General features: G+C 41.5%; 3 protein-coding genes across 3 annotated transcripts; 2 read left to right on the forward strand and 1 right to left on the reverse strand.

Annotated features, from left to right (window-relative positions):
* The first annotated feature begins 1,217 nt into the window (after positions 1 to 1,217).
* On the forward strand, positions 1,218 to 9,818 carry CLDN19 (claudin 19). Its single transcript, XM_053452327.1, has 5 exons — positions 1,218 to 1,571; positions 4,846 to 5,010; positions 5,573 to 5,657; positions 7,278 to 7,427; positions 9,228 to 9,818. Exons 1-5 carry the CDS (start codon positions 1,349 to 1,351, stop codon positions 9,268 to 9,270), a joined length of 666 nt encoding a protein of 221 aa, XP_053308302.1. The 5' UTR covers positions 1,218 to 1,348; the 3' UTR covers positions 9,271 to 9,818.
* Positions 9,819 to 12,890: 3,072 nt separating this feature from the next.
* LOC128470436 (claudin-16-like) lies at positions 12,891 to 18,305 on the forward strand. The gene is made up of 6 exons (XM_053452325.1): positions 12,891 to 13,013; positions 15,344 to 15,473; positions 16,228 to 16,330; positions 16,552 to 16,716; positions 17,392 to 17,583; positions 17,803 to 18,305. Exons 1-6 carry the CDS (start codon positions 12,949 to 12,951, stop codon positions 17,892 to 17,894), a joined length of 747 nt encoding a protein of 248 aa, XP_053308300.1. The 5' UTR covers positions 12,891 to 12,948; the 3' UTR covers positions 17,895 to 18,305.
* Positions 18,306 to 19,976: 1,671 nt separating this feature from the next.
* On the reverse strand, positions 19,977 to 24,619 carry LOC128470508 (claudin-16-like). The gene is made up of 5 exons (XM_053452401.1): positions 24,527 to 24,619; positions 22,091 to 22,226; positions 20,786 to 20,950; positions 20,316 to 20,380; positions 19,977 to 20,171 (listed from the first exon to the last, which is right to left on the reverse strand). The coding sequence occupies exons 1-5, from the start codon at positions 24,617 to 24,619 to the stop codon at positions 19,977 to 19,979; spliced, it is 654 nt and encodes a 217-aa protein (XP_053308376.1).
* Between the last annotated feature and the right edge of the window lie 2,308 nt (positions 24,620 to 26,927).

Genomic DNA, 26,927 nt, shown 5'->3' on the forward strand with positions numbered 1-26,927 from the left:
GCTAAATTAACCCTTTGAGGGTAACCCCCCCCTTATTTTAATAAGATGTATAATTGAAGTTGTGTAAATGAAGTAACCCCCGCTTACATTAACCCCGTCCTCTGCTGTGATTTCATTCTGCGAATCGCTCGGACCGTTTAGTAAATCTCTTTCAAAGGCTGGCTTTGTTGAGTGAGTCTGACGTGACTGAGTTTTGCTCCCACTCAGTTTCTTTTACCCACTCCGTGGATACCGGGGACAAAGCGAGTGTGTGAGCCCCGGCAGCAGGGGCTCGAGGTCACGGATTATGCCACCCTGTCGCCGGCACACGTCTTCACTACATTTACATTCCAGACACTATGGATCGGGGAACGTTACGGTTCTGATGCCAAACCTCCTATAAATGAATTATTCATCATCATCAACGAGGGCAACGAGTACGCAGAGAAAAAGTCTACGTGATCAAAAAACTGAAATCTTAAATCTTTCTTAATATGTAGGATCTAAAATGATCCAATTTCATATATATTGTGATATGAAACCTACTGGGGTAATTATATCTTCACTTTTGACTGAAAGGGTGGTGTAGAAGGAACAGCCTCCCAGCAGAAGTGGTAGAGGGTAATACAGTGAGGGGATTAAACATGCATGGGATAGACATGCGGCTCCTGAATCTAAGACAAGACCAACGACTGATTAAGGTTTGAGTCTTTACAGCGGGAGAAACGGGCGACTAGGCGGGGGCCGAATGGGTCTCGTCTTAGATTAAGGATCCAAATGCCTATGCGGTTTATTTTTAAATTCTCTCACTTTGTTAGCATCTACCACTTCTGTTGGAAGGCTGTTCCACGTATCTACCTCCCTCTCGGTAAATTATTCCTGATGTTGGGTCCGCGCGTCCAGCTGGGGGTCCGTACTGTAGACCAATTTCCTAAAGGGTTAAATGGAAAGTCCTGGTGTTCCGTCCTTTGTTCTGTGGGAGTTTCCATGAAATGCCATTAATCTGAGGACCGGCCCCCCTGCATTCTCCAAGCTGCTTACCCCTCAAGACATTAATGTGTATTTTCTTCTTGATAACCGCTTTGTCCCCTGAGTGCCCTCGAGAGAGACTCACTGGAGTGTGAACATGAAACACTCAACACCCTACTGTTCCTTTCACATCTCAGCCTGGGACAGCCTTCTCCTCAACTACTTCTGAAGCCCGGTCACTCGCTTTCATCGATTTGTGGACAAGGTGCCTTTTAAATTGTTGGAGAGAATCGTGTGACCTGCGTCCGGCTCGCAGATCCCCCGAAAACCAAGCGGATATTTCTGGACTTCAATCTCCTAAACTCAGCCGACGAAGCCAAATATTCATCAAAGAAAACTTATGGCCAATTCCGGGTTCCAGCTTCTTGGCTACTTCCTTGCCCTGGGGGGCTGGATCGGCATCATCTCCACCACGGCTTTACCCCAGTGGAAGCAGTCGTCCTACGCGGGGGACGCCATCATCACGGCGGTGGGACTCTACGAGGGGCTGTGGATGTCCTGTGCTTCCCAGAGCACCGGCCAGGTACAATGCAAGGTCTACGACTCTCTGCTGTCCCTGGACGGTATGTACCTCGTCACGTCTTATATCATATGTGCCCACATACACGTATGTCATTTGGTGCAATCCCCATGGCAACCCAGAGATACCCCGGCTCCAGCCAATTGATTGATAAATGCAGAGATGATAGATAGCTATAGAGATATGGATAGATAAATAGATTGATAATTAGATAGATAGATAGATGATAGATCGATAGATAGATAGATAGATAGATAGATTGATAATTAGATAGATTAATAGATGGATAGATAGATAGATAGATAGATAGATAGATAGATAGATAGATAGATAGATAGATAGATAGATAGATAGATAGATAGATAGATAGATAGATGGATGGAAAGATAGATAGATAGATAGATAGATAGATAGATAGATAGATAGATAGATAGATAGATAGATAGATAGATAGATAGATAGAAGGATAGATGGATAGACAGATGGATAGATAGATAGATAGATAGATAGATAGATAGATAGATAGATAGATGATAGATAGATAGATAGAAGGATAGATAGATAGATAGATAGATAGATAGATAGATAGATAGATAGATAGAAGGATAGATAGATAGATAGATAGATAGAGATAGATAGATAGAGATAGATAGATAGATAGATAGATAGATAGATAGATAGATAGATAGATAGATAGATAATAGATAGATAGATAGAAGGATAGATAGATAGATAGATAGATAGAGATAGATAGATAGATAGATAGATAGATAGATAGATAGATAGATAGATAGATAGATAGAGATAGATAGATAGATAGATAGATAGAGATAGATAGATAGATAGATAGATAGATAGATAGATAGATGGATAGATAGATAGATAGATAGATAGATAGATAGATCGATAGATAGATAGATAGATTGATAGATAGATAGATAGATCGATAGATAGATAGATAGATCGATAGATAGATAGATAGATAGATAGATAGATAGATAGATAGATAGATCGATAGATAGATAGATAGATAATAGATAGATAGATGGATATGTGATATATAGGAATTTGCTTCCATACGATTTATTAATTAGATCTCATCACTTATTGCGCTCAGTTGTGAAGATCAGTTACCTGTTTGTGATTCTGTAGAGATTTCTTTACTTGTTGAATGAAATGAATTACACGTGGACATCACGCCATGATTACAGCACCATGAATAGAACTACACAGCACAGAAACTTTTTACAGACATTGCTTTGTTTATTTATTTATTTATTTATTTGTTATTGTAATTATTATTATTATGAAACAATAGTAGCTCTGATACAATGTTGCGTCTGAAGATTAACCGTTTGGTGTCAGAGTGATGCGTTATTCTGAGGGATCACACATATACTGTGCCGTTAGATTTGTATCTTGAGGATCCTTATGAATCCAGTTAGGTTTTTATTTTTTTTCTTATTTTTGTCTTATAATAAAATAATGAGACTTTCCACCAAAAAAAAAGGATCTCCTGAAAGCACCACGGGTGGTTCAACCATCATCTACCTGAACTCATGTAAGAAGATCAACCCACCTGCATTGTTGATCCAATCAGTGGGACCTGGTGTTAGAACGTTAGGTCGTTTTATCATCAGTAAATCTGAGGATGTTATAGCTAAAGGCAATCGATAATTTGCCGACCTATATGTCTGCACCTCAACCATTGATTGGAGCCATTAGAAGGCCTCTCAGCTTCAGCACTACGATGGCAATGGGGTATTCACTAAAACCCAGGACCGGGTGGGAAGACACAGAAAATGCTCAGAAAATTAATATTTTTAACCTTGATTGGAGTACTTCATGGTTTGATTCAGAGGAAGGGTTCAGCGTTCACATTGAAGAGATCCAACCCTTAAAATATTGCGAGTTTGTTCATTCTTCATTTGCTATTTAAACATCTATTGTTAAGAAGACTTTTGATATTTTGGATATTTTGAGAGTTGCTGAGCCTCCTGCTTTTTTCAGTCATTTAGCTGGAGAACACAGACATGAAGTATGGCACCCAACCCAACCCAATGTGCTTTTCATTTATTCTAAGGGGTTCCTCTACCAAATATTGACTACCCAGGGCTAGGACTTTCCGTTGGACAGGGGGCTTCATGTTCTTGTAGGGTCTGGTTCCAGTTTTGGCTTTGGCTCGTGCTCCACCCAACGGCACCGAGCAAAGTCAAGTGGGACTCAGGCCCAACTCAAGCCTAACTCAAGCCCAACACAAGCCTACACCGGTCGACCCGATGGGCACGAGCAGCTCACCAGACAGTTAGTTCATCACAACTGGAATACGCCAGCTTTGCTAGTATAAAACCAGTATGATCTCTTTGCCCTACTGGTTTGCACTTTACTGTGGACCATACGGTGTGTGGACACATACGTTTCCTATCGTTGGGCTCCATGGCCAACTTCCACTCATGCTCGCTCCCCACGCTCACTATGGGCCACCCTGACTACAAATAAGAAATTAAACCCTTAACTAGGAGAGTTGAGTGACGTCTTGAGCAACTACCAGGGTTAACGTACGGCTTAGCGCGTCTTATTAATATTTTATATACATAATCCAGGGGCAGGGCGGGTTAAATCCCTCAGTTTGCTACTCCGTGATCCGGGGGTCCTTTCCCCAAAATTAGACTAAATGTCTCTCTCAGATCTGTGCCTGAATTCATTAAAAAAAAAAAAAAATTCCTCCGACAAAGTTCAAGAAGTTTTGCAAGGGAGGAATTATAAAAACAAAGAGATTAATTCACATCCCTTCAGCCTTTACACAAAGGAATTTGCTTTATACGGAGACCAAATCCATTTCTGCTATAAAACCCTTTTTTGAAGTTGGCAAGCATAAAAAATTAGCGGCGTTCTGGTAAAATTAGCACATTCCTAAAATATTTCCTCCGGCGGAGATATCGCTGATAAGTAGCATGGCGGTCAGCGTACCTTGTGACGTTAGGATCTATTAATCCATTTGGGGACCAAACGTGTGATTTTTGGCTCATAATCATAACTTTACCCGCTAGTGCTAAAAGCTCATGTTTAAAATATATAGTTATATTCCAGATAATGGGAAATTATGGAAAATGTTCATAGAATCAGCTGATTTTGCCCATTTTGGAGGAACTCAAATGATTGCCCAGCCAGAAAATAAAAAACTGAAAAAAAAAAACCTAAAAAATTGTATATTTTATAAAATTACTAAAACGTTGGAAATGGTTTTTTCTCGGGCGTGATAGTTTGTTTTAATAAAATGTATCTATTTTTTCTATTTTCATTTTTTTTTTTTGCAGGTCACATCCAGTCCACGCGAGCGCTCATGGTGGTCGCCATGCTTTTAGGTTTTATCGGCATGATTATCAGCGTTGTGGGGATGAAATGTACAAAAGTCGGAGACAATAATCCAATTATTAAAAGCAGAATCGCTGTGTCTGGCGGGGTCCTCTTCGTGCTGGCAGGTAACGAACGCTTAGAAGACGTTAGGAGCGATCTTTATTATTTAATAAACAAATTTCCTGGTTATATCGGCCAATTCTACCTCGTTTTGGAGCAGCTGTCCCTCCCTGATACCCAAAACCCTCTTCTCCTCTCTGTCCATTCCGCTCCGCTGTCTCCTTCCCTAGGAGGGCAAAGGATTTGTGGTGTAAGAGTGCATCACGGTGTTCTACAAAAGTAACAAAATAACGGAAATCAGGTTAAAATAAGTCCCAACAGGTAATTATCGCTAAAGCACTCAACGCCATATTGCTCCACATCTGGCACTTAAACAGTTAAAGGTTTTAACCTAAATACTAGTTTCTAGACTAAAAATATTAATATTTCTTTGCATTCTTTAAGGAACGGTAAAGTAAGTTGCGAAAAAAAGCGGAGCGTTTTTATTCATTTTTATTCTAAAACTGGACTTCGCACTAATGGGTTAATAAACTCCAGAGAATAATAATCCCAATTATTATTATTATAGAGGAAATGTTTCTATAAGGCGGATCTCTAATATTTTTTCTCTCTTTCTTTGTTTTTCAGGTCTTTGTACATTAATAGCTGTTTCGTGGTACGCCACGCAAGTCACCCATGACTTCTTCAATCCCAATACACCGGTCAACGCTCGGTATGTGGTGTTCTTTTGTTAGTTTGTTTAGAATGTTGCTTACGACCGCATTCCATTATTTGTTTTTTGTTCATAGTAGGCCTGTAACACGCGTAAAGTGTTAACGTGTGTCCGGGGGCATGCAGCCCAAAGTATATATATAAATTGTAGGGTCCTACTAGTTAATAAACCTGGGATATGTCTGAAAATGTTATGACATGTCAATAGAATTGGCCGGTGGTGGCCGCACTCGTCACAATGTAGCTCTAGTTCTCCTGAACACCTTCTGATAACGGCCAACTGTCCAAAATCGATGGTCCAGAGCAGGGGAGAGCTGGCACCCTAAGGCCTGGGGGGCAAGTCAAGTGAAGTGGCTCCGCCCCCTCGCACTCACCTTTCACCCCTCACGCTGCTCCCATCACTATGCGGCCATCAGACTGCTGGAAAACCGATCTAAACGGCCGCTGGGTGCTGATGCCACCGGCCGGAGCTACTTTAATACTTTTTTTATTTATTTAATACGCCGGATCGGCTTGCCATATTAAAAATAAATAAATAAAGTATTAAAGTAGCGCCGGCCGGCAGCATCAGCACCCAGCGGCCGTTTAGATTCGATTTCCAACAATCTGATGGCCGCATAGTGATGGGAGCAGCGTGAGGGGTGAAAGGTGAGTGCGAGAGGGCGGAGCTTTCACCCCTCACGCTGCTCCCATCACTTGGCGGCCATCGCATACGGCCGCTGGGTGCTGATGCCGCCGACCGGCGCTGCTTTAATACAAATTTTTTTTTTCATTTAATAGCCGATCCAGCTTGCCATATAACATTTTTAAAAAAAGTATTAAAGTAGCGCCAGCCGGCGGCATCACCACCCAGCGGCCGTATGCGATGGCAGCCAAGTGATGTTCTTTCATGTTCTCCACCAAGAAAGGCTTGGTTGACCAATGTCTAGCTCAATGGGTGCGATATCTCCCCCGTCCCATCACTGGTTGACCAACACGGCCCTTGTGACAGAGAAATGGCCTTCAGAACCACAATTCACCTACAAAATCTAAAAAATAATCTCTGTAATGTTATTTGGTTATTTTTGCACATTAATTGTTGGAATTCTGACCATCAACATTACTGGCAACTCATTTGAAGAGCGTTTGGTTTGAACGTTACGTATTTATATTGATCGGTCAAGGAGTTATTTTCTAAGTACATAAAAATATATAAAAATAATTCTAGGTCTCCTCAGTCTGGGCTTTTGTTTTTTTTGTGGAAACCTTCGCTCACCCCAGCTCACGTCTGCAGCCGTTGTGGATGATGTCACTGGATTCCAAGACTGGGATTTTATAAAGGAGCCGATTACGTTTCATTAATAATCATATATTATCACTAAATTAAATTATTATTGTTATTAGTTATTTATCATTTCATTAATAGTGGAAATATATTTATGTATAATTATATAAAGTTATAAAAGTAATTTGAATAAGATAATATATGTCATGTAACTAAACTAACTTTGTTTAATGATTTATGATACATTTTATTTGATATATTATAGAAATATAATAATGTGCCGGTAGGACTGACCAGTGACACCCCCGCCCCCCCCCCCCCGTCTTACCCCACAAACCTTATTTTTTTGTGTTTTAGGTACGAATTTGGCTCAGCTTTATTTGTCGGATGGGCCGCTGCCAGCCTCACGATGCTCGGAGGGTCTTTCCTTTGCTGCTCGTGCCCCAATGAACAAAGAAGAGGGCAGCAGTACTACAGACAGTCGCAGCCGTCCGCCACGACTAGAGAGTACGTCTAACTCACAGCCCGTAGCTAACCGCCAGCGTCTGCAGGTGGCCTGCTTCAAATAATAACACCCATTCTTTTTATTATTTTTTTGTAAATAAATCTATATGTTTAACAATCGTTTTAATTTTTTTTTTTTTTAATCAATAGCGCAAGATATATTTTTTTTCAGAGTATATTTTAATCTTAAATACTAACAAATAGGGGCGCCGGGCGGCATGCGAGCCGGTCTGGAGCCACCGGACACGGAGAGTCCTCCGGAAGAATGAAGGGAGGGAAGGGGGTCTTGGTGGTCTAGAGGTCAGTTTCCAGATCTCCTCAACGCGAGCACAGGTGGACGGAGCACCGTTGTGTCGCAGTTCAGCACAGAAGGGGGATTATTCTACAGTAAGGGCAGTTGAGACATAGAATTTACCGCCGAGCCAAGCGGATTCCATTGATATTGTCCCGGAGTCTTTAGGATAATTTTATTTTGATTAGACACGGCGGGCCATGAAAGAATAACTCTTTAAGTAGCTTCCCCGCGTACAGAAGTACGCCCATATGTCGAAGTGGTTGATGAAGGGTTAATTCAGAGTGGATTCATTTAATGGTTTTCTCGAATATAATAGAATGGTGAATGGGGCGCAACCCCCCCCCCTTCCCAACGCGGATCAGATATTTTCCCTGGTTTTGGGGTTACCGGGGAAAATACATATTTTTTATATGAAAAATATATTAGTTACATCTCCGGACGGTATGACGGACGCCTCGTTCCTTTCCTAATTGTTGGAGGGTTTTTAGATTTTAGAACCGTGCGACCAACAAGAAAAAAAAAAAAAGGCAATTTAAGAAAATGTTATGCAGGAATTTCATGCATTTTTTAAAACCTGATTAACGGCGCACGAGAGGGGAAGTCAGAGAACGGAGAATCATTAAGCCGGAGAATTCCCCATACAGAACGTCCAAGTTAGAACATTCGGCCGAGACGTTCCGCAGGCAGATCCCCGGCGTCTGTGACTAAGCTTCTAGAACCTCGTGGACTCCGCAAAGCCGGTTATTGCCCCCGGTACGGTCACTCGGTAATATCGTCTCACGACGGCCATTATTACAGACGAATAACCGCAAATAACAGGATCTGTGCCAATTCACAAAGAACAGGTTTCAGACCGATCCACCGGGGAACATTTGGTGCAGCGCTGCGCACACTGCCAACGTAACACGAAAAAAGTGTTTCAAAGTAAACATAGAATCTGCCGGCAGATCGGCCCCCATCCGGCCCTCGTCTAGTCGCCCGTTTCTCCTGCTGTAAAGACTCAAACCTTAATCAGTCGTTGGTCTCGTCTTAGATTCAGGAGCCGTATGTCTATCCCATGTATGTTTAATACCCTCACTGTATTACCCTCTACCACCTCTGCTGGGAAGCTGTTCCACTTATCTACCACCCTCTGAATAAAGTGAAACTTGCTTACATTCCATCTAAGCCTCTGACCTTCTAGTTTTAGATTCTGGTCTCTTTTTCTAACATTTCTCCTACTTTAAAATAAATCCCCCCACCCGTACCTTTATATATTTAAATGTTTCTATCCCATCCCCCCTCTCTCTTCTCTCTCTCTCTTCTCTCTCTCTCTTCTTTCCTATTCTCTCTTTATTTTCTCTCTATTCTGTCCCCCAAGCCAGAGATATCGAGACCCCTTTGCCTTTCCTCATAATTTTTATAAATTACTCTATAAATAAATATTTTGAAAATCTTCATCCAGATATAATGTTACCATTTTTATTTGCATACAGATTTTTTTTAAATTAATTTATTGTTTTATATAGAACTCCAAAACTTCCTACCAAGAGAAAAGAAGAAGCGAGTTAATCCCAGGACTCGACCAGATTCGCACGAACTATCAGCTTCTGGAGAGAGCTGATCATTTTCTGCTGAAAGGGCAATGGAGAGGAATGCGAATCAGGATTCAGATGTGTTCAGTGTGTGTGAAGCCTGTTGCTTTTGCAAGGACTGCCAGGCCAGCCAAGCTTGTATGAATGCCCCCGGTAGTCTGCAATAAGCTTTAATAAACGGGGAGGAACCAAGTATTTCCGCTGGAAATATTGGAAGATGTGACCTGATTGGCACAATCTCTTCTGCATTCTTTTTTTATGATTTTTATACGGCTAATTTATTAATTCCTGTTTCATATTAGAAGACGCGCGGGAGTCTGATATTTTTTTTAACACGACTAACTTTTGTATCGATGCGAGCGATACATTGTGGATGAATACAGGAGGGGGGGTTTGTTATACATGGAGCTTCTCATTTAAATAACGCTATGACTTACATGACTTTTTCAGATCATTTCTACATTATGGATTTAGAATCTTGTAACTTGTTGACTAATAAAAATCCAAAAAAAAAAACCCAAAAAACGTTTCATTTCAATTTTTAGACACGTAAAGTATTCATATCGTGCAATTGCTGCAATGTTATATGATGACATAATAATAATAATAATAATAATATTAATAATAATAATAAGCAAATAACAAGTAAACCAGACGTGTGAAAAACAAGATTAAAAAAAGGTTTAATAAAATAGAAATTCCACACAACGGGGAGGGCTGGCGATGGTGCAAGGTTGGGGGAATTGCCCCCTGGGTTGCTCTGATGTGAAGATTTGGGGCAACTGTCTGGGAAGTTTTTTCTTGTTAATTGCAATACCACATACAGCCACCGGGGTGTCCAGTATTACAAAGATTTTCCCCAGATAGGATCCCTTCTGTGCTCCTTACATGTGCTTTACATGTTCTCCCTTTTGCTGAAGGAGGGCATGACAAGCCCGGAAAGTGCCCACTGGGCATGATGTCTGCCAAATGTTGTTGTGAAGACTACATTACTGGGCCATTCTGTGGACTTGCCCCCTGGGTTGAGTGGTGGCAGCTTTCCTTGCCCAGGCAGTCTGGCTGAATATAGAACCAGTTTAGGTCTTTGTGAATACCATGTCTTAAGGGTATACCAAAGACCCAAGCGGGTCTTAACTTTGACTATTCGGTTCTGACGATGGAGGACATCTGTTTTGTCTTCTGGAGTTGAAGAGCCTATTCTTTGAACATAGAGACATGTTATTTGACGGCAGATAATAACCATTCGGCCCCGTCCAGGGCATTTGTTAATAAGTGTTTGGGGCAGAAGCTGATACCCTGTCTGGAATACAGTAAGAAATCTTTGTCCGGTGAAGAGCCATCCAAGCAGCAATGATTGAGTCATTTCCAGGTCCCACCATCAAAGTCTACTCCCTATCGAGAAAATGGGACCCTTCGCCTTGCATTAACCTGAAGACCACTGACGTGACACGCTAACAAAGACAGGCTCCATGGGGAGCCCAAAACTGCCCCAAAACTCCGAAACTCTTAATTAAAGCAAAACCCATCCCCCGCCAATCAGCTACGCCTTCCGCATTATTACATTCTGCATCAATGAAACCCGGAGAACTCCTCTTGGATAAATGATTTGCCCGTCCCGGGGGATGCCGGCGTCGTGTGATTTATATTACAAATAACTTTCTTCACCTGTAGACGAAATAATAAACCCGGCACCGACGATTTCATTTCATATTAAGGGGAGAAGCGAGGAGACGCTCACGACGTTCTGCCGGGGAGATGACTTTATATCGGGAGCCAAGAAGAATCGTCCATTGTCCGTTCAGACATAGTCCTAAAAAAATCTGCCCCGCGTGCCAAGCGCCGGGATTACCCCGATTATTATCTCGGGACATGGCACAGAACTTTGACAGTCATGGAGTTATATAGATAATTAGGTTAAAAAATGGCATTTAGCCCGACAAGTTCAACCATTCCGCAAACCCATATTAGTTGGTCCAGAAAAAGGCAAAAAAAAAAAAACCCACTGAGACAAAAAAAATCTTTCTTGACTCCGATTAAAGAGTTTTCAGTGGATTATCTTCCGCCATTTTGTGTTTTATTGGAGACACGAGCATTATTCCCAGATATATTTATGATAAACAGGAACGTGATGCAATTCATTCCTCCGGGGCGGCCATTTACTTGGTCAGGTATTCACTAAAGAGGAGTTAACCTCAACGAATGTGGAATTGGTGACAGAGAGCATGGGCTCTTCCGATGGACCACGAATGAAGGCCATGGAGTTCAGGTCCAGGCTTTTGTCGGATGATCATAGTCGTGACCCTAAAAGTTCCATCTCCTGCATTTAATGCCTCATGGTTCCACGAGTGTCATAGGAGTTGTTGTGAATCGGTAACCCTTACCAGTTCCGGAAGGTCCTTTCATAGGCTGGAGGAACTTCATAAATGTTATCTACATGGACTTTTGGGAAAAAGCAAATTGATAAGAAATCTGGAAATCCCGACCTGTTTGCAACATTTAACTCTCCTCGAAGTGCCCTCATACATTATGAAGCGTCGCTCACCTTTCCAGCTGTGACCAGCACTGACCGCCTGCACCGGTGACACAGTTCGCGGTTATAAAGGGCTGTTTCTTTATACAGATAAGAAAGTTGCGTTTTCCAGTGAAATTGGTTCTTTTGTCTTAATCGAAAGGCCGTGACTTCAAAAGGTGAAGAAGTGAGTAACGTAAAGTCCCAGAGAGACGCTTGGATGGAGGAATACGTTGGAAGTATGATTAGGGAGGGTGTTTGACGAGATAAGAAGGAAATTGGGAGATATTAATAATGATGTCATAGTTTGGAAAAAAAGAATAACGACACAAGAATAGTAACACCGAGGGGTTCAGACGGCAAAAATGGGTCCTCTCTATCATTGCTCGCGGTGATGGGGCATTTCAGGTCATTTTGACATCTTTCACAGAGACCTTTATGGTTATTTATAGAAATGATTCTTTGGAACCCAAAACAATAATAATATTTTCATCGGAATAATGTTAGCTCCTCAAACCTTTTGTGTGGAACCTTCTTCTGTGTGGCCCCAAAGACAATGTCCTGGTCTATCCTCCAAACCCAGGAACATAAAGGAGAAGGAAGGAAGCCCCTTCATGGTGGACCCTCGCCAAATCTGAGCAGAGAAATCAGCCTTCGCCACGTCATGGGTTCTCGCGTCGCTTTCATAAAGATGCCGGCTGGCGGAATTTCCGTTGGATTCCAGCTCTGTATACGACATCTCCGAGATCGATATAGGAGGCTGTTGGGATTTTAAGGCCAAGGATCATTCCTCCCCATGACTCGCAGCAGTTAGTCCAACCTTTCCAGGTGCCAGGACATGTTTCTCGCGGCATTGCACACAATTTCCACACCATTTCCATGTTAATTAGGCCACAAATCACATTGTGAAATGCGAGGCACATCAGACATGACTTGGAAAGGCTTAAAATAGCAGGACGCGGATATCGGGCTCCGTAACTGCCCACCCCAGGTAAGTTTGGGTTTTTTTGCCCCCCCCAACAGGTCGCTTGAGATCTACTCGTCGGCTCTGCCGGATTAGTCTAGTTTGACTTTGTTGCCAATTTGACTTTTTTCTGAAACGAACTCTCGTTATTACCGTTCTCTGGCTCCCGAGAGGTCAAACAAATGAGTTTTCTGCCATTTCGAGCGCATGGAATAACGACAATGAGCCCTGTTTCCCGAAAGTGGAGGTAATTTAACAAAATTCCTACTTTCTAAAAGGATTCCAGTAAACGTGGTTTGGATATTTTCTGACTAAATGCACGAATCGGCTGGATATTCCACGGTTAACATTTTTCTTCCAAATCTATAAAACAATATAATAATATAATAATATCTACAAAAGCATAGATAGTTATATATATATATATTAAAATTCACATTTAAATAGAACATTCATTCTCAAATTAACTTAATATCCAAATGGAAACGTTATGCTATCTGGAACTTCTCATCAGAACTTTATTATTTAAAAAAATGTTTATTTTTAGTTACAATGGCAATTCCGAAGGTTTCCAGTTATGGGGAAAGTTATACATTTTCTTTGGAATCATTTGCTACTAATACCATTCATTATTTTATGTTGATTTTACTGTTTAGACAATAAATCAAATTATTATGCGTTTTTGCTTTTTTTGTCGGAAACTTTGTGTTTTTATCCTAAAAATTTCAATAAAAATATTTTTTGTATATATATATATATATATATATATATTAACATGGATGTTATAAAAATACTTATGTTACCCTTTTATCTGATTTATTATTAAATTTCACGTTCATATAAGAATTTCTCATTACATCTCTAGTTCGTTGGAGAAAATGATCTGATATAAGCTCACTGAAAATGTTTACTAAAAAGCAAAAAAACAGATTATTATCGTACATTTTTACTAAAATGACTTGTATTTACTAAAAATATGTGACATAAGCATTAAATATTTTACCAATTGAGTGTTTTCTGGATCGGAGGGCAAAAAAAATACATTACAAAGATTATATTTAAAATAATATAATATATTCTGGATTCTGTTCAGGTATTTTGTCTACTTATTTGATTTAGAAACAGGCGATGGCTGCCTTTTAATGCTAAAAAGCAGAAAACATTGAGCTCTATAGTATCAGAGCAAAAACTGAATTAACCATTTCTTTTTTTTGTTTGTTAAATGGCATTATCTCTTCATCCCGAAATACACTGATTTATTATTTTTAAATGTAACTAAAATTAAAATCAGCTTAAAAGATGAATGCCAGATTTATTTAAATAGATGTCTTCAGAGTTCAGATTGTTAATATCAGAAATTTATATATAAGTATTAACCATGTATGAAAAAAATATAATGGATATATATATATATATATATATATATATATATATATATATAATAAAAAATAACATCCCAACGTAAACTGTTAAATGTGTATATATATATATAATAATTTAATTTAATATTTAGATGTTTATATTTATAGAAATTTAATGTGGTTAAATATTGTTCAATTTAAAATTTATTTTAAACCTTCAAGTCCACTTGCATGGGTGTCCATCATATGAAGAAGAGATCTCTGAGGCACATTAAAAAAACGTTAACTTTGACTAAAGAAGACCCAATCTTCTTCTTAATGAATACATTTTAATTACTAATTATATTGAAAAAACAAGGATCATAAGAGAATAAAATTAAAGATAGATAGGAAAAATAGATGATAGATAGAGAGATAGATAGATGGATAGAATGATAGATAGATAGATAGATAGATAGATAGATGGATAGATAGATGGATAGATAGAGAGATAGATAGATAGATAGATAGATAGATAGATAGATAGATAGATAGATAGATAGATAGATAGATAAATAGATAAATAGATAGATAGATAGATAGATAGATAGATAGATAGATAGATAGACAGACAGACAGACAGATGATATAGATAAGCATTTCTTTCTTGTATGCTCTGTTTGCTCGGTGCCCCCCCCCCCGCACAGAACTCCTTGGCAAAAACAAATGCAGATACAATAGACCGTTATGACTTGAAATTGGATTAGAACGTCCGCAGTTATTAGTCAATGAAGCTTTGATTAAAATGTTCTGAATCTTGGCTTTTATTTTTCCTCCTTTCATTGTCTTTTCTGAAGCCGGGCAAATGTCTGCCGATTCCCAGAAACATTTACTTACATCGGGCAGACACGGATCTCACACTCATGCTGATTTCCCATGAAATAATTGACTGCATTCTCCGTTCCTATTTACTTTTAGTCTAGTATAAGCAAGCATTGAGATGTGTGCTTTTAAATCAATAACCGATGACATCAGGGTGTGATGTCATACCTAGTCACTCTTAGCCACTGGAATGAAGGCGTTTGGCACAGGGCCCTCCCCCGAGGAGCCACACCTCCGTCTTGAAAACTGTAGCTTCCATTACAAAAGTCCAATAGAAACGGTCAAGGAAATATGATTTTGTATAAATCTTTAAGGTCGTTCCTCAACGTGTAAACATTTATTTGTGTTTTTGGAGTCCTCCAGGCTTGAGAATGATTGTGGTGCTGCAGTTCATGGCTCTTTGCCTGGCTTTTGTCTCCACCATCTTCCTGATTGTAGCCACGTGGACCGACTGCTGGATGGTGAATGCCGATGACAGCTTAGAGGTGAGGAAAATGCAATGAAACGTGCATTCTGTACCCTCCTAAATATTTTGTCTTAGGACCCTAAAGAGCCCGATCGTCTTCTTACACAAAAGAGTCGCCCCCGCACCATTTAGCTTCACTGCGCCCATGGGTTAAAGTTATACTGACAATCCATATAGATAGATTCCATCAACACAGGAACTTTTTAACCCCTTAATGACAAAGCCCGTACATGTACGGGCTCAAAATGCATTGTTTTCGATGGGTTTAGGGACCGCCCAGGGGGGCAAAAGTGAACATAGAAAGTCGATTTATTAACAGTCAGGCTGTCATCCGAGTTTTAAAATCATTACTCCAACTCAACACCGCCCGGTGGCACCAGCTTGGACCTGAGCTGGAGTTTCCGCCATGAGCTGATTGGAGTTCTCGGTGACCCAAGCTGCGGTGAGCGTAAAATACAAAAGTTGTTGCCAAGTTCAAGCGAGTTGTGAACCTGAATTAAACTCGAGCTCGATCACCAGTTAACAAAATAATATACCTCGGCCTTAACGTATAGAACGCTGGGAGTAACCCGGAAATCAATGTTTTATCTTTCATTCTAAATCGCTTTGATCTTAATAAAGGAGTCATTGCTCACCGGAGTTTCTTCGGAGGTCATCACATCCAACGATATTCACTGTAAAACGTTCAGTCCTCCTCCTTTATAAACAAAGCACGGTTATAAAGCAGAGCACCAAAACTCTATTATTTACTAAAAAAGTTCTCTCCTCCGCAGGTCAGTCAGAAATGCCGTGGACTCTGGTGGGAATGCGTCACCAACACGCAAGATGGAATCAAAACGTGCGACCAATACGATTCGATTTTAGCCGAGCACCCCTGTAAGTGCCCTCATCGGAGGGTAACAGAGCGACATCTGCCCTGCTTCACCAGTAGCACCCGTCTTTATTATGAATCCCTTCATAGAATATGAACATGGTTGACATTGTTACAATGTTGTCGCCCACTTGATACATCTATGGATGCGTGAGCGTTTCGGTCTCTGTATATCACTCTATAACGTTACATTTGTATGATACGCTGCATTGTGCTTTATCCTCAGTGAAGATCGTACTCACCAGGGCCCTGATGATCGCGGCAGATATCCTGGCCAGCTTTGCTTTGATCGTCCTCGTCCTGGGTTTGGACGCCGTGAAGTTCCTGAAAGAAGAACCTCATATTAAGCTACGTATGTGTTACATGGCCGGCTTTATTTTCGGAATTGGAGGTATGAGATCTCTGATACTTCTGCGTTCTCTCGGCTGACCGATACGTAGCCATTACATGTACAGCATTAGCCACCTCTCTAGGTTCTTTCCTCCGGTCGTCAAATAATGATACGTTTATAAATATGAAAACATTCGTTTATTGTGTGTGTTAATTGTTAATTGTTAGACATATCTGTGTCTCTATGGACGACCATCAAAACTGCTTCTAATAATTACCCCAGTCATTAACCCCTTAATGACAAAGCCCGTACATGTACAGGGTCAAAGTGCATTGTTTTCAATGGGTTTAGGGACTGCCCATTGTCCTTAAGGGGTTAATATATATTATTAGAATTAAAGGGGAAATATATATAATGATATTCAATACTGGTGTATCATTTATTCAAACTGTTAAAAAATGTGAAATTGAGGATTTTTAATTGCGTCCATTTTTTTTTCTTTTCGGTCTCTTCCTTTTCTTTTTTATTGTAAAATATATTTAATGAAAACACTATTTATAAAGATTAGAATGAAAGGGAAGGTGATTCGAGGGATACAGAGTAAAGTACGTACGCGTTCCGGCATTTTCTTCGCACGCCGATAATGAAGTGGCGTGGTTACGTGGTTCCACGCTGTGTTGCTATCTATACGAAGGGTTAATCTGAGCGGTTCCTCTCTCCGTCTCTGTGGTAAAGGTATCCCGGGCATGATCGGCTCCGTTTGGTACGCGGTGGACGTTTACGTGGAAAGGGCCACCCTCGTATTGCAGAACGTGTTCCTGGGAATTCACTATGAGTTCGGGTGGTCGTGCTGGCTGGGGATGGCTGGGTCTACAGGCTGTTTTCTGGCATCGATAGTCCTCACGTGCTGCCTTTATATATTCAGAGGTCAGTGATGTCATAGTTCTCAGCAAATCAGTTCGGAGAGGTTAACTTATGGGGGGCTATTTCTTCTTGGCCCCCTTAGTGACCAACCAAGGGAAATTGGTTGACGTTGACGGGGTCCACCAGGTCACTATACATGTCTTATATTCTTAAGGGTCCATTGGGTTCCCTGTTGACCCGACTTCCCACCCGTTCTTAATCCTCTCTGTTCCTTCTTCATAGACATCGGCGCATCCTCAAGACACCAACGATCTATTTATAAATACGGAAGGACCGCCACTGGCAAAATGTACGCCATAGACTCCAGAGTGTGACCGATAAACCCCTGCGGAGCCAAACGTGGCTTCCAACGTGACGATTCGTCTCGTGCGCATCTGAACGCCCAGATGTATGAAGATGCGACGATGTAAATATCTGATCTCGTGTTACCCGCGTAGTTGTCTTTTATAGAGACTCGCGCCGTGAAAGGGTAACATTGCGTCCTTTATGCTGGGATCTCCGTTCCTTTATTGATCTGAATATATTGTCACGGAATCATGAAAATGGGAATGTATATTATGTGATCGCTGTCGGGTAATTATTGAACTGCGTCTGTTTAATGAAAACGATCGGATGTATTTTATATCGCAATGCGTTAAGAATGAGAATAAGAATAATAATGAGAATAAGAATGAGAGAGTGAGATTACACAATTTGTGATTGGCCGTGGATTGTGATATTGTGAAGCTGAGTTTATGGAAAGTAAAATGTTGTCTTCTATTCCGTTTATTGATATAGCACCGGCAGATTCCATAGCGTTGCACAATTGAATTTCCCTTCGAATAACAAATCTGTGGCATGAAAGAGATCTAAAATGCTTCAGGATTCCAATGTTCTAAATCAGAATGGTTTGTGAAGCCCAAGTAAGCAACAACACACACACAATGTGTCGCCAACGTCCATGTGATGGGGTTTATTTGAACCCCGCTTTGTCCCTTTCTCAGCTCTTTATGCCAATGCCGTCGAAAATAGGTAATTTCCATACAACGTGACAACTACCCACTGAGAGGTTAAGGTTCAAAAATCACTGAGCTGATAACATTCATGCCGTTCTGTGCACAAAATCAAACAACATCACCAAATCTCAAGATAATTTATTTTGTTTACATCATTTAGTTTATAAACATATACTTTGTTGTTTCTATACACATTATCGGGGCTTTTAGGGCAGTAGAACCCTGCGATCCCCTCATACCCAGCAAACATTCTGACCTCCTAGAAAAAAGGGGCATCAGGGGAGGAAAAGGGCCAGTGGGATCTGGGGGGGACAGAGAGGGACTGTGCCTCCTGAAAAGAGACACTCGGAAGGTATGCTGGTATTCCTGATCATTACACTTAAGTGCTAATTGCTCTTTAAAGAAGATGCGATAGAAACATTTAAATACTTAAGAGGGGTACAGGAGGGAAGTTTATTTCAAAGGAGGAGAAATGTAACGAACTAAAAACTAGAGGGTCAGAGACTAAGATTAATTTTGCTTTACTGAGAGGGTGGTTGATAAGTGGAACAGCCTCCCAGCAGAAGTGGTAGAGGGTAATACAGCAAGGGGGTTTAAACATGCATGGGATAGGCATACGGCTCCTGAATCTAAGACGAGACCAACGACTGATTAAGGTTTGAGTCTTTACAGCAGGAGAAACGGGCGTCCAGCACCGGCCCTCCGCGAGTCGCCGTGAGCTTTTCGTTCAGGGTGAATTAGTTGTGTGTCCCGTGAAACATCCGATTTCTTTGATTATAATCGTTACTTAACGTTACTTAATCTCCTGCTTACGCACGCCTCAATTCCTGCCAAATACCGCAGGAGGCGGCCCGGCGGGGCATCTCGGCCACTACAAATCCGTCCGTTTATTTATCAGTGATGTGCATGCGCTGCCGTGTCCGAGCTACTCGATGGCGCGCCGTTCGGAATTTTGGCGTTCACAAACATAAAATGTATTAAAATCGTAAGGCTGGGGAACAGCAGGCGGTCGCCCGGTCCTTCATATTCTACTCTGATGGGATCTGAGCGTCTATTTTCTCTCTGCTATGGCACAGCTGAAATCCCTGCTTGAATTCAGGTGACTTAAGGATATATTCAGTGCCCAATAAATCATGGCTTTCATGAGTAACAGTAGAACTTTTGTGATGAGCGTAGCTGGGAACTTTCCGGGGGCCGCTTCTCCGGGTCGACAGAATTTGCAGCCGGATAATTTGTATTCTTGAATTCTAACATAAAACAAGTGAAGGATCCAGAAAAGTCCAGACCCCCCTCCTTCCCGGCAGTGGGTGGTCAGAATATATGAGGGAGCCGCATCGCCCCCTCCCAGCCTCGCTTCTCGTCGAGTGCTCGCTCTTTCATGTGAGTTTGCGCTCCGCGGAGTCACAGATAGGTCGTCGCGTTGTGATGGCTTCTACATTGAGAAGCGCGGTTGGCTTCTTTCTCCGCCGTAGGATTCCTCCTGCAGTTTAAACCAATCAGCAGCAAGGCCGGAACGCAGGCGCCCGCGGCAGAAGCTGCAGCCAACCAGTAAGAGTAGCCGAGCTCATAGGTGATACCCGGCACTGCCAACCCCACCTGAAAGAAAACATTAAAAATATAAAGAGATCAATTAAAGGGACAGTTTAGTGCCCCTCCCCCCACTAAAGAACCATGCATTGAAGTGCACTTGATCACTGGAGTGTCCCTTTAAATTTTAACTCTTTAGAGATTCATACCCACCTCCGCCCTGTATTTCAAAGCCGTGTCGACCGCGAACCAAGACACCGCGACTGCCCCGGCAATCCCTGCACAGAGAGGGCAAATATCACCATACAGAAAGTGCCGGATCGCTGCCAGCAAGCGATCACAAGCGTCATATGATCAAAAAAATACTTATTATATATTTATAATCATCTCCGCCTGTCAATATATGGCTTTCTGAGGTTATGATTGCCACCTGCTTGGTAATTTTTTTTTTAATATAATAAATTAGAATGCATTAAATAATAATCTTATGTCAGAAATTATCAATTATCAAGGCAGTGATTTTTTTTCCTTAAAAAAATAAATAAATACAAATAAATTCCATGAAAATTAAATTAGCACAAATAAGGAGTATGGGTAATTTAAAGGTCCCAGCTTTATTGATCTGTGTCCTACCCGGCGGACATTAAAGATATTCAAACCAATCCTTCAGGATCGTCGTTTACCTCCGGCTAGAAGCATTATTCCCGCCGCTGTGGAAAAGCAGACTTTCCGGCGGTCTGCGCTGCTGAGAAACGTCGTGCATTTCATGCCGAGAAGCAGGAGCGGAGCGGCCGCGATGCAGAGAACGCCCGTTATAATCACCAAAGCCCGAGTGATCACCAGACCGACTGTCACACGAAAAGAGGTCCATAAATGATCAGGATTCTTAATTCTGCTGATTATGAGTTTTTATAACGGGGATCTCCCCCTGAGTTAAGAAATATGGTTTTAAAAATATTGCGCTGTTTTCTTTTTTACCCCTGTTGTAGTTTTTGCCCCCATAATATAATATAATGTCTTCAGGCCGCTGCATATCAGCTGTTTGTATCTCGCGCTGTTATCTGATCCCCGATCTACTAAACACCCGACTCCTTATCATACTGCCTGTGGGGGACAATAGAATGGCTTAGTCTAAATCACCCAGCAGACACTCTGCCTAATGAAAGTCTATGGAGGAACGGACTTCATTAGCATTGCCATAAAGCATCAGCTCAGTGTGGTGTTTGAGCCGGGAAAGTTACCCAAAATATCACATGACTGACAGCAACGGCGGCTCCAGGTCTGCAGATAAAGGAAGTTTATTGGAACAAAATGAGATCAAAAATGAGATAAAACCCACAGAGCTGGGGGGTTATTAGAGTATCCAGCGCTGGGGGGTTGTTAGTGTTCACGGCACCAGGCGGGGTTATCACTGTATACAGAGCTGGGGGGTTATTAGAGTATCCAGCGCTGGGGGGTTGTTACTGTATCCAGCGCTGGGGGGTTGTTACTGTATACAGCGCTGGGGGGTTATTAGAGTATCCAGCGCTGGGGGGTTGTTACTGTATACAGCGCTGGGGGGTTGTTACTGTATCCAGCGCTGGGGGGTTGTTACTGTATACAGCGCTGGGGGGTTGTTACTGTATACAGCGCTGGGGGTTATTACTGTATACAGAGCTGGGGGTTATTACTGTATACAGCGCTGGGGGTTATATTACTGTATACAGCGCTGGGGGTTATATTACTGTATACAGCACTGGGGGTTATATTACTGTATACAGCGCTGGGGGTTATATTACTGTATACAGCGCTGGGGGGTTATATTACTGTATACAGCGCTGGGGGGTTATTACTGTATACAGTGCTGGGGGGTTATTACTGTATACAGCGCTGGGGGGTTGTTACTGTATACAGCGCTGGGGGGTTATTACTGTATACAGCGCTGGGGGGTTATTACTGTATACAGCGCTGGCGTGCGTTTAAGGCTTCCCCGTTTAAGGCGAACGTACCTGGATGGTCACTCAGGTAGGAGACGGGAATATCACAGGTCCAAAGATCCGCCATATTATCATAAACGCATTCGCTCCAGAGGCCACGGCAGCGAGAACTCAAACCCACGGAGGAGTACGGATCCTTCGCATCCTCCTGGGGCGGAAATGGCATGGTGTTTAGTGAATAGCGCGCAGGCGAGTTGTTATTCGGCTTCCAGGCAGATATGAGATCGTTGCTTTTACATATCACAGTCTGCGAGCGCCATCCTAATCCCCGCGGGGAGAATCCAATCAGCAGATCGCGCAGATAAAAGGAGAGTTCTGTGCCGCAGCCCCTACCAGGAGGGAATTATGGAGGAGGGGGGGGGTTATGGATCAGCGTTATAGAGGTTTTTTTTTCCTGCGGGAGAAGAAAAGTTGTGGGATAGAAGCGAAAAACATTAGCCGCGATAGAAGGTGGGGATGAATTGGGGAGGAATAAGAGGAATAGTGAGAGAATCACAACAAGAGGTGAATGAATTAGATTCAGGGAACAAAGGGACATGTTGGGTGGGGGGGGTAATTCTATTTGAGACGCTGTTGGTAGAGGATTATTTTAGACTAAATGGCACCCAAGCTCCGGAGCACATGGCACCGCCAGACAGGAGACAAATGTGACGCACGACCCACTCCTTCAACTAGCAGACATATTAGGTGTACTTTGTGCCGGTCACTGATTTTATACAAATTAGCTTTTATGAGAGTGGAGCCACAGCAGAGAAGTCTGGGGGACACCTGCGTTCAAGCAGGGATTTCAGCTGTGATATAGCGGTGAGAAAAGCACCAATTGGGATGCTCTGATGTCAGTAAACCAGAACAGAATATTAAGAATGGTAGATGTGTGGAACAGTCTCCCAGCAGAAGTGGCAGAGAATTGAAACTGCGGATTTCATGCAGGGGAAGCTCTGTAATTGGTTTGATGAATATCAATGCGCTGATAATTAGCCTGGAAGCGTCAGTCGCCTGCTACAATGTAATAAAAAAATGGAAAAGGACAAAAGGCTCTCAATATGCAATCAAGTTATTCCAAAAGAAGCCAAAAAACATTAATTACATTTTTCTAACTCCAAATTAGCAATTACATTATATCGATTTCCGTTACTTTCTGTGGTCATTCTAGCGAATACGGAATCCGGGATGTTTTTAATATATATTTTCAGAATATTCAGCCCAAAAATAATAATAATAATAATATAATAATAATAATAATATAATATTATTGGCCCTCGTCTGATTGGATATTTGGATCCGTAAAAGTACTTTTAATAAAAGGGTTAAAACATTTTATATCAGGAAGCCAAACTGTGTTCAAACAGCAGCTTATACCTCTGTGGGGCGCCTGACATTTCCAACCGGTGTATTTAACAAGCGGATATTTACCCCTTCCCTGCCAGAGGGGGTATCAAAATCTACCATGTGAAGTGACCATGCTAGGACCTAAACTTGATTAAAATTCTATGTATTCCACACACAAAAAAACTTATAGTAATGTCTCAAAACGGTTAGAACAGGCCATCCTCTAAAACTGAGAGGGTGGTAGATAGGTGGAACAGCCACCCAGCAGAAGTGGTGGAGGTTAATACAATGAGGGAATTTAAACATGCACGGGATACGACTGATTCCTGTTAAATCAAAATATCCATGAAACGTTTATTGAAATACTAACGCTGAAGAACTCTCCGGTTTCCTTAAGGAACCAGCGGGTGTTTATAAAGTCTGTTTAACGATAGATTCCTTATTGAATGCGGCATAAGATTAATGTTTTGTTTCGCAGTGAGGGGGTTAACGCATGTTATACAACTTCTTATTAGATCCATAAGACCCCCGACGCATTTCTCATCAGGGATTTTTTTTCTTGCTGCATCCGGCCAAATCTTTCTGGCATCTTTGTAGAATTATTTTATATATTAGATATTATTATATATTAAGGTTATATTATATATAATGTTATATTATATTATATATTAAGATTAGATTATATATTATGATATATTAAGGTTATATTATATATTAAGGTTATATTATTATATATTATATTATATATTAAGATTAGATTATATATTATATATTAAGATTATATTATATATTATTATATATTAAGGTTATATTATATATTATTATATATTATATTATATATTAAGATTAGATTATATATTATATATTAAGATTATATTATATATTATTATATATTAAGGTTATATTATATATTATTATATATTATATTATATATTAAGATTATATTATATATTATTATATATTATATTATATAATTTTTTTTTTTATCCCCAATATTTAATTCTAAGGGGGGTTGCTAGAATGAAATATTTAAATTTATCTTATTTCAGTAAAAAAAATATAGTTAATTATAAAAAATAAAAAAAAAGAAACTTTGGAGAAAGGAAGCGCAGCTCTTACCCTCCAACAGTCTGTGGTGCCGGACAGAATGAAGGAACCGATTGAGAGAATCACCAGGACAAAGCTGAAGATTTCGGCTGCCGAGTTACCCATTCCGGACCGCCGGCTGCCGCGTCGGAGTCTGTAAAATACCCTCCCGATAAACAGACCCGAAGGGAAGAAAATCCCAGCCGCGGCAGTGGGTTCACGCTGTGTCTGGCACAGTCTCTACTACTTCACGCAAACCAAGAAATGAAAAGAGAACCTTTAAAGGGAGCCTCCAGCCACCTTCTGCACGTTAATGTATATGATAGCCGAGTAGCGCCTTTAGATGAGCCAATGTCAGATGCATTCTTTTTGGGGGGCATTAGTTGCCCCTTTAACCCCCACACATGGGATTTGTCTTTCAGCAGCACACTCCACGCACCCTTTAATGCACGTGACAGCAGCGCGGCCCCTTTACAGTTCCATGCAAATCATTTCAGAAAATAATTCTCACCAAATCCGTCATTTTATGATTTCTGCTAAAGGTTCATTTGCATGAAAACAACATAAAAACATTCAAGAAGCTTCCCCCTCCCCATTTCTATGGCAACACCCTATCGATGCCTGCTTTTGTGCCCCATGACAATTAAACATTCCCTAGAAAATGATAAACGAGGCAGAATCCCACTGTCCCAAAAGCAGGACAGAGGTAGAGCTCGGTGGGATAGTGTCAGGGGCGTAACTACAAACCACGGGGCCCTGGTGCGAAAATTGCCCCGGGGCCCCCCAACTTCAACAGCTAGTCTGTGCCGTCACCGGCCCCCAAACAGCTTGCCTGTGCCTTCCTTGACGTTTGCTCCCCTTCCAACATACAACAAATGTAGACACACTTACACAAATTACATACACTTACTCATACTAACACACATCAATAGTCACACATACACATCCATGCTCACACACACATACACATCCATGCTCACACACACACATACACATCCATAGTCACACATACACATCCATGCTCACACACACACATACACATCCATAGTCACACATACACATCCATGCTCACACACACACACACACATACATACACATCCATGCTCACACACACACACACCCATGCTCACGACTGTTTGCTCCCCTTTAAAGTGTGATCGCCGTGACAAGAATAAATTTCACTGCCTTGGAAGAAGACGGTATGTCCTGCAATAAGGCTGTTGGGCTCGGGACAGTTGGTATGTATGACTGAGAAGAACTCATTACGGCAGAAGCAGGAGGTCTCCCGGGAACCCGCTGAGATGGCGGCTCGGTGCCGATGCAGCCTCCGATCTACGTTAGTAATTATTTCAAAGTATTTCTCACGTCTGTAAGCGGTTTGGAGTAAGAGATTTATCTAATACTTTGAATGTTTTTTTTTTTTTGTTTTTTACTGGTTCTTTTAAGTACAGATACATCCGTGATCCGTCTCATTTCAGGGTTTTTAGGGGCTTTTTACATTTTGAATCTGGGACGAGGCTGCCACCAGGAGGCAGAATTCACGCGTTCTATGGGGAACGGAACTCTCGGTTGGTGCGATCACATCACTGTTTATATTGTTAATTCTGGAGTAAATCCATGAAATATTTCTATTTTTCAACCACATATAAAATCAGATTCTCTCCCAGATATGCCTTTCTCTGTCCACTGCATAGGATAGAGGGTGGTAGATAAGTGGAACTGTCTCCCAGCACAAATGGTAGAGGCTAAAACAGTGAGGGAATATAAACATGCAAGGAATAGGCATATGGAATCGAAGACAAGTAGGAGACCAGAAAGGTCTGATCTGCCGGTAGACTTCATAGGCGTACAGAGGCCCTTTATCACTCCCATCACTCCTGGATTCCAATGGCCCTTTATCACTCCCATCACTCCTGTGTGCCAATGGCCCTTTATCACTCCCATCACTCCTGTGTGCCAATGGCCCTTTATCACTCCCATCACTCCTGTGTTCCAATGGCCCTTTATCACTCCCATCACTCCTGTGTTCCAACGGCCCTTTATCACTCCCATCACTCCTGTGTTCCAATGGCCCTTTATCACTCCCATCACTCCTGTGTTCCAATGGCCCTTTATCACTCCCATCACTCCTGTGTTCCAATGGCCCTTTATCACTCCCATCACTCCTGTGTTCCAATGGCCCTTTATCACTCCCATCACTCCTGTGTTCCAACGGCCCTTTATCACTCCCATCACTCCTGTGTTCCAACGGCCCTTTATCACTCCCATCACTCCTGGGTTCCAACGGCACATTGTGTTCGCTGAACCAAGTTTAGGTTAAAAGGCTAATTGATGGTTAGAAACCCTTTTGTAATTATTTTACAGACAGAAATGTCCTTCTTTTCCATGAAAACTGCTCAGTGACCCCCAAACCTTTGAATGGTGGTGTATAGAG

Source organism: Spea bombifrons, chromosome 12, assembly GCF_027358695.1.
Source record: "Spea bombifrons isolate aSpeBom1 chromosome 12, aSpeBom1.2.pri, whole genome shotgun sequence".
In the NCBI taxonomy this organism is placed as follows: domain Eukaryota; kingdom Metazoa; phylum Chordata; class Amphibia; order Anura; family Pelobatidae; genus Spea; species Spea bombifrons.

Bases quoted from the DNA above. Each gene is read 5' to 3' on its own strand.
- CLDN19 (XM_053452327.1), top strand. From the start codon at position 1,349: ATGGCCAATTCCGGGTTCCAGCTTCTTGGCTACTTCCTTGCCCTGGGG. The intron at 1,572-4,845 runs GTATGTACCTCG...TTTTTTTTGCAG, and splicing joins CTCTCTGCTGTCCCTGGACG to GTCACATCCAGTCCACGCGA. The intron at 5,011-5,572 runs GTAACGAACGCT...TTTGTTTTTCAG, and splicing joins GGTCCTCTTCGTGCTGGCAG to GTCTTTGTACATTAATAGCT.
- LOC128470436 (XM_053452325.1), top strand. From the start codon at position 12,949: ATGAGTTTTCTGCCATTTCGAGCGCATGGAATAACGACAATGAGCCCT. The intron at 15,474-16,227 runs GTGAGGAAAATG...TCTCCTCCGCAG, and splicing joins ATGCCGATGACAGCTTAGAG to GTCAGTCAGAAATGCCGTGG. The intron at 16,331-16,551 runs GTAAGTGCCCTC...CTTTATCCTCAG, and splicing joins GATTTTAGCCGAGCACCCCT to TGAAGATCGTACTCACCAGG.
- LOC128470508 (XM_053452401.1), bottom strand. From the start codon at position 24,619: ATGGGTAACTCGGCAGCCGAAATCTTCAGCTTTGTCCTGGTGATTCTC. The intron at 20,951-22,090 runs GTACGTTCGCCT...TTCGTGTGACAG, and splicing joins CTACCTGAGTGACCATCCAG to TCGGTCTGGTGATCACTCGG. The intron at 20,381-20,785 runs GTAAACGACGAT...CTCTCTGTGCAG, and splicing joins AATAATGCTTCTAGCCGGAG to GGATTGCCGGGGCAGTCGCG.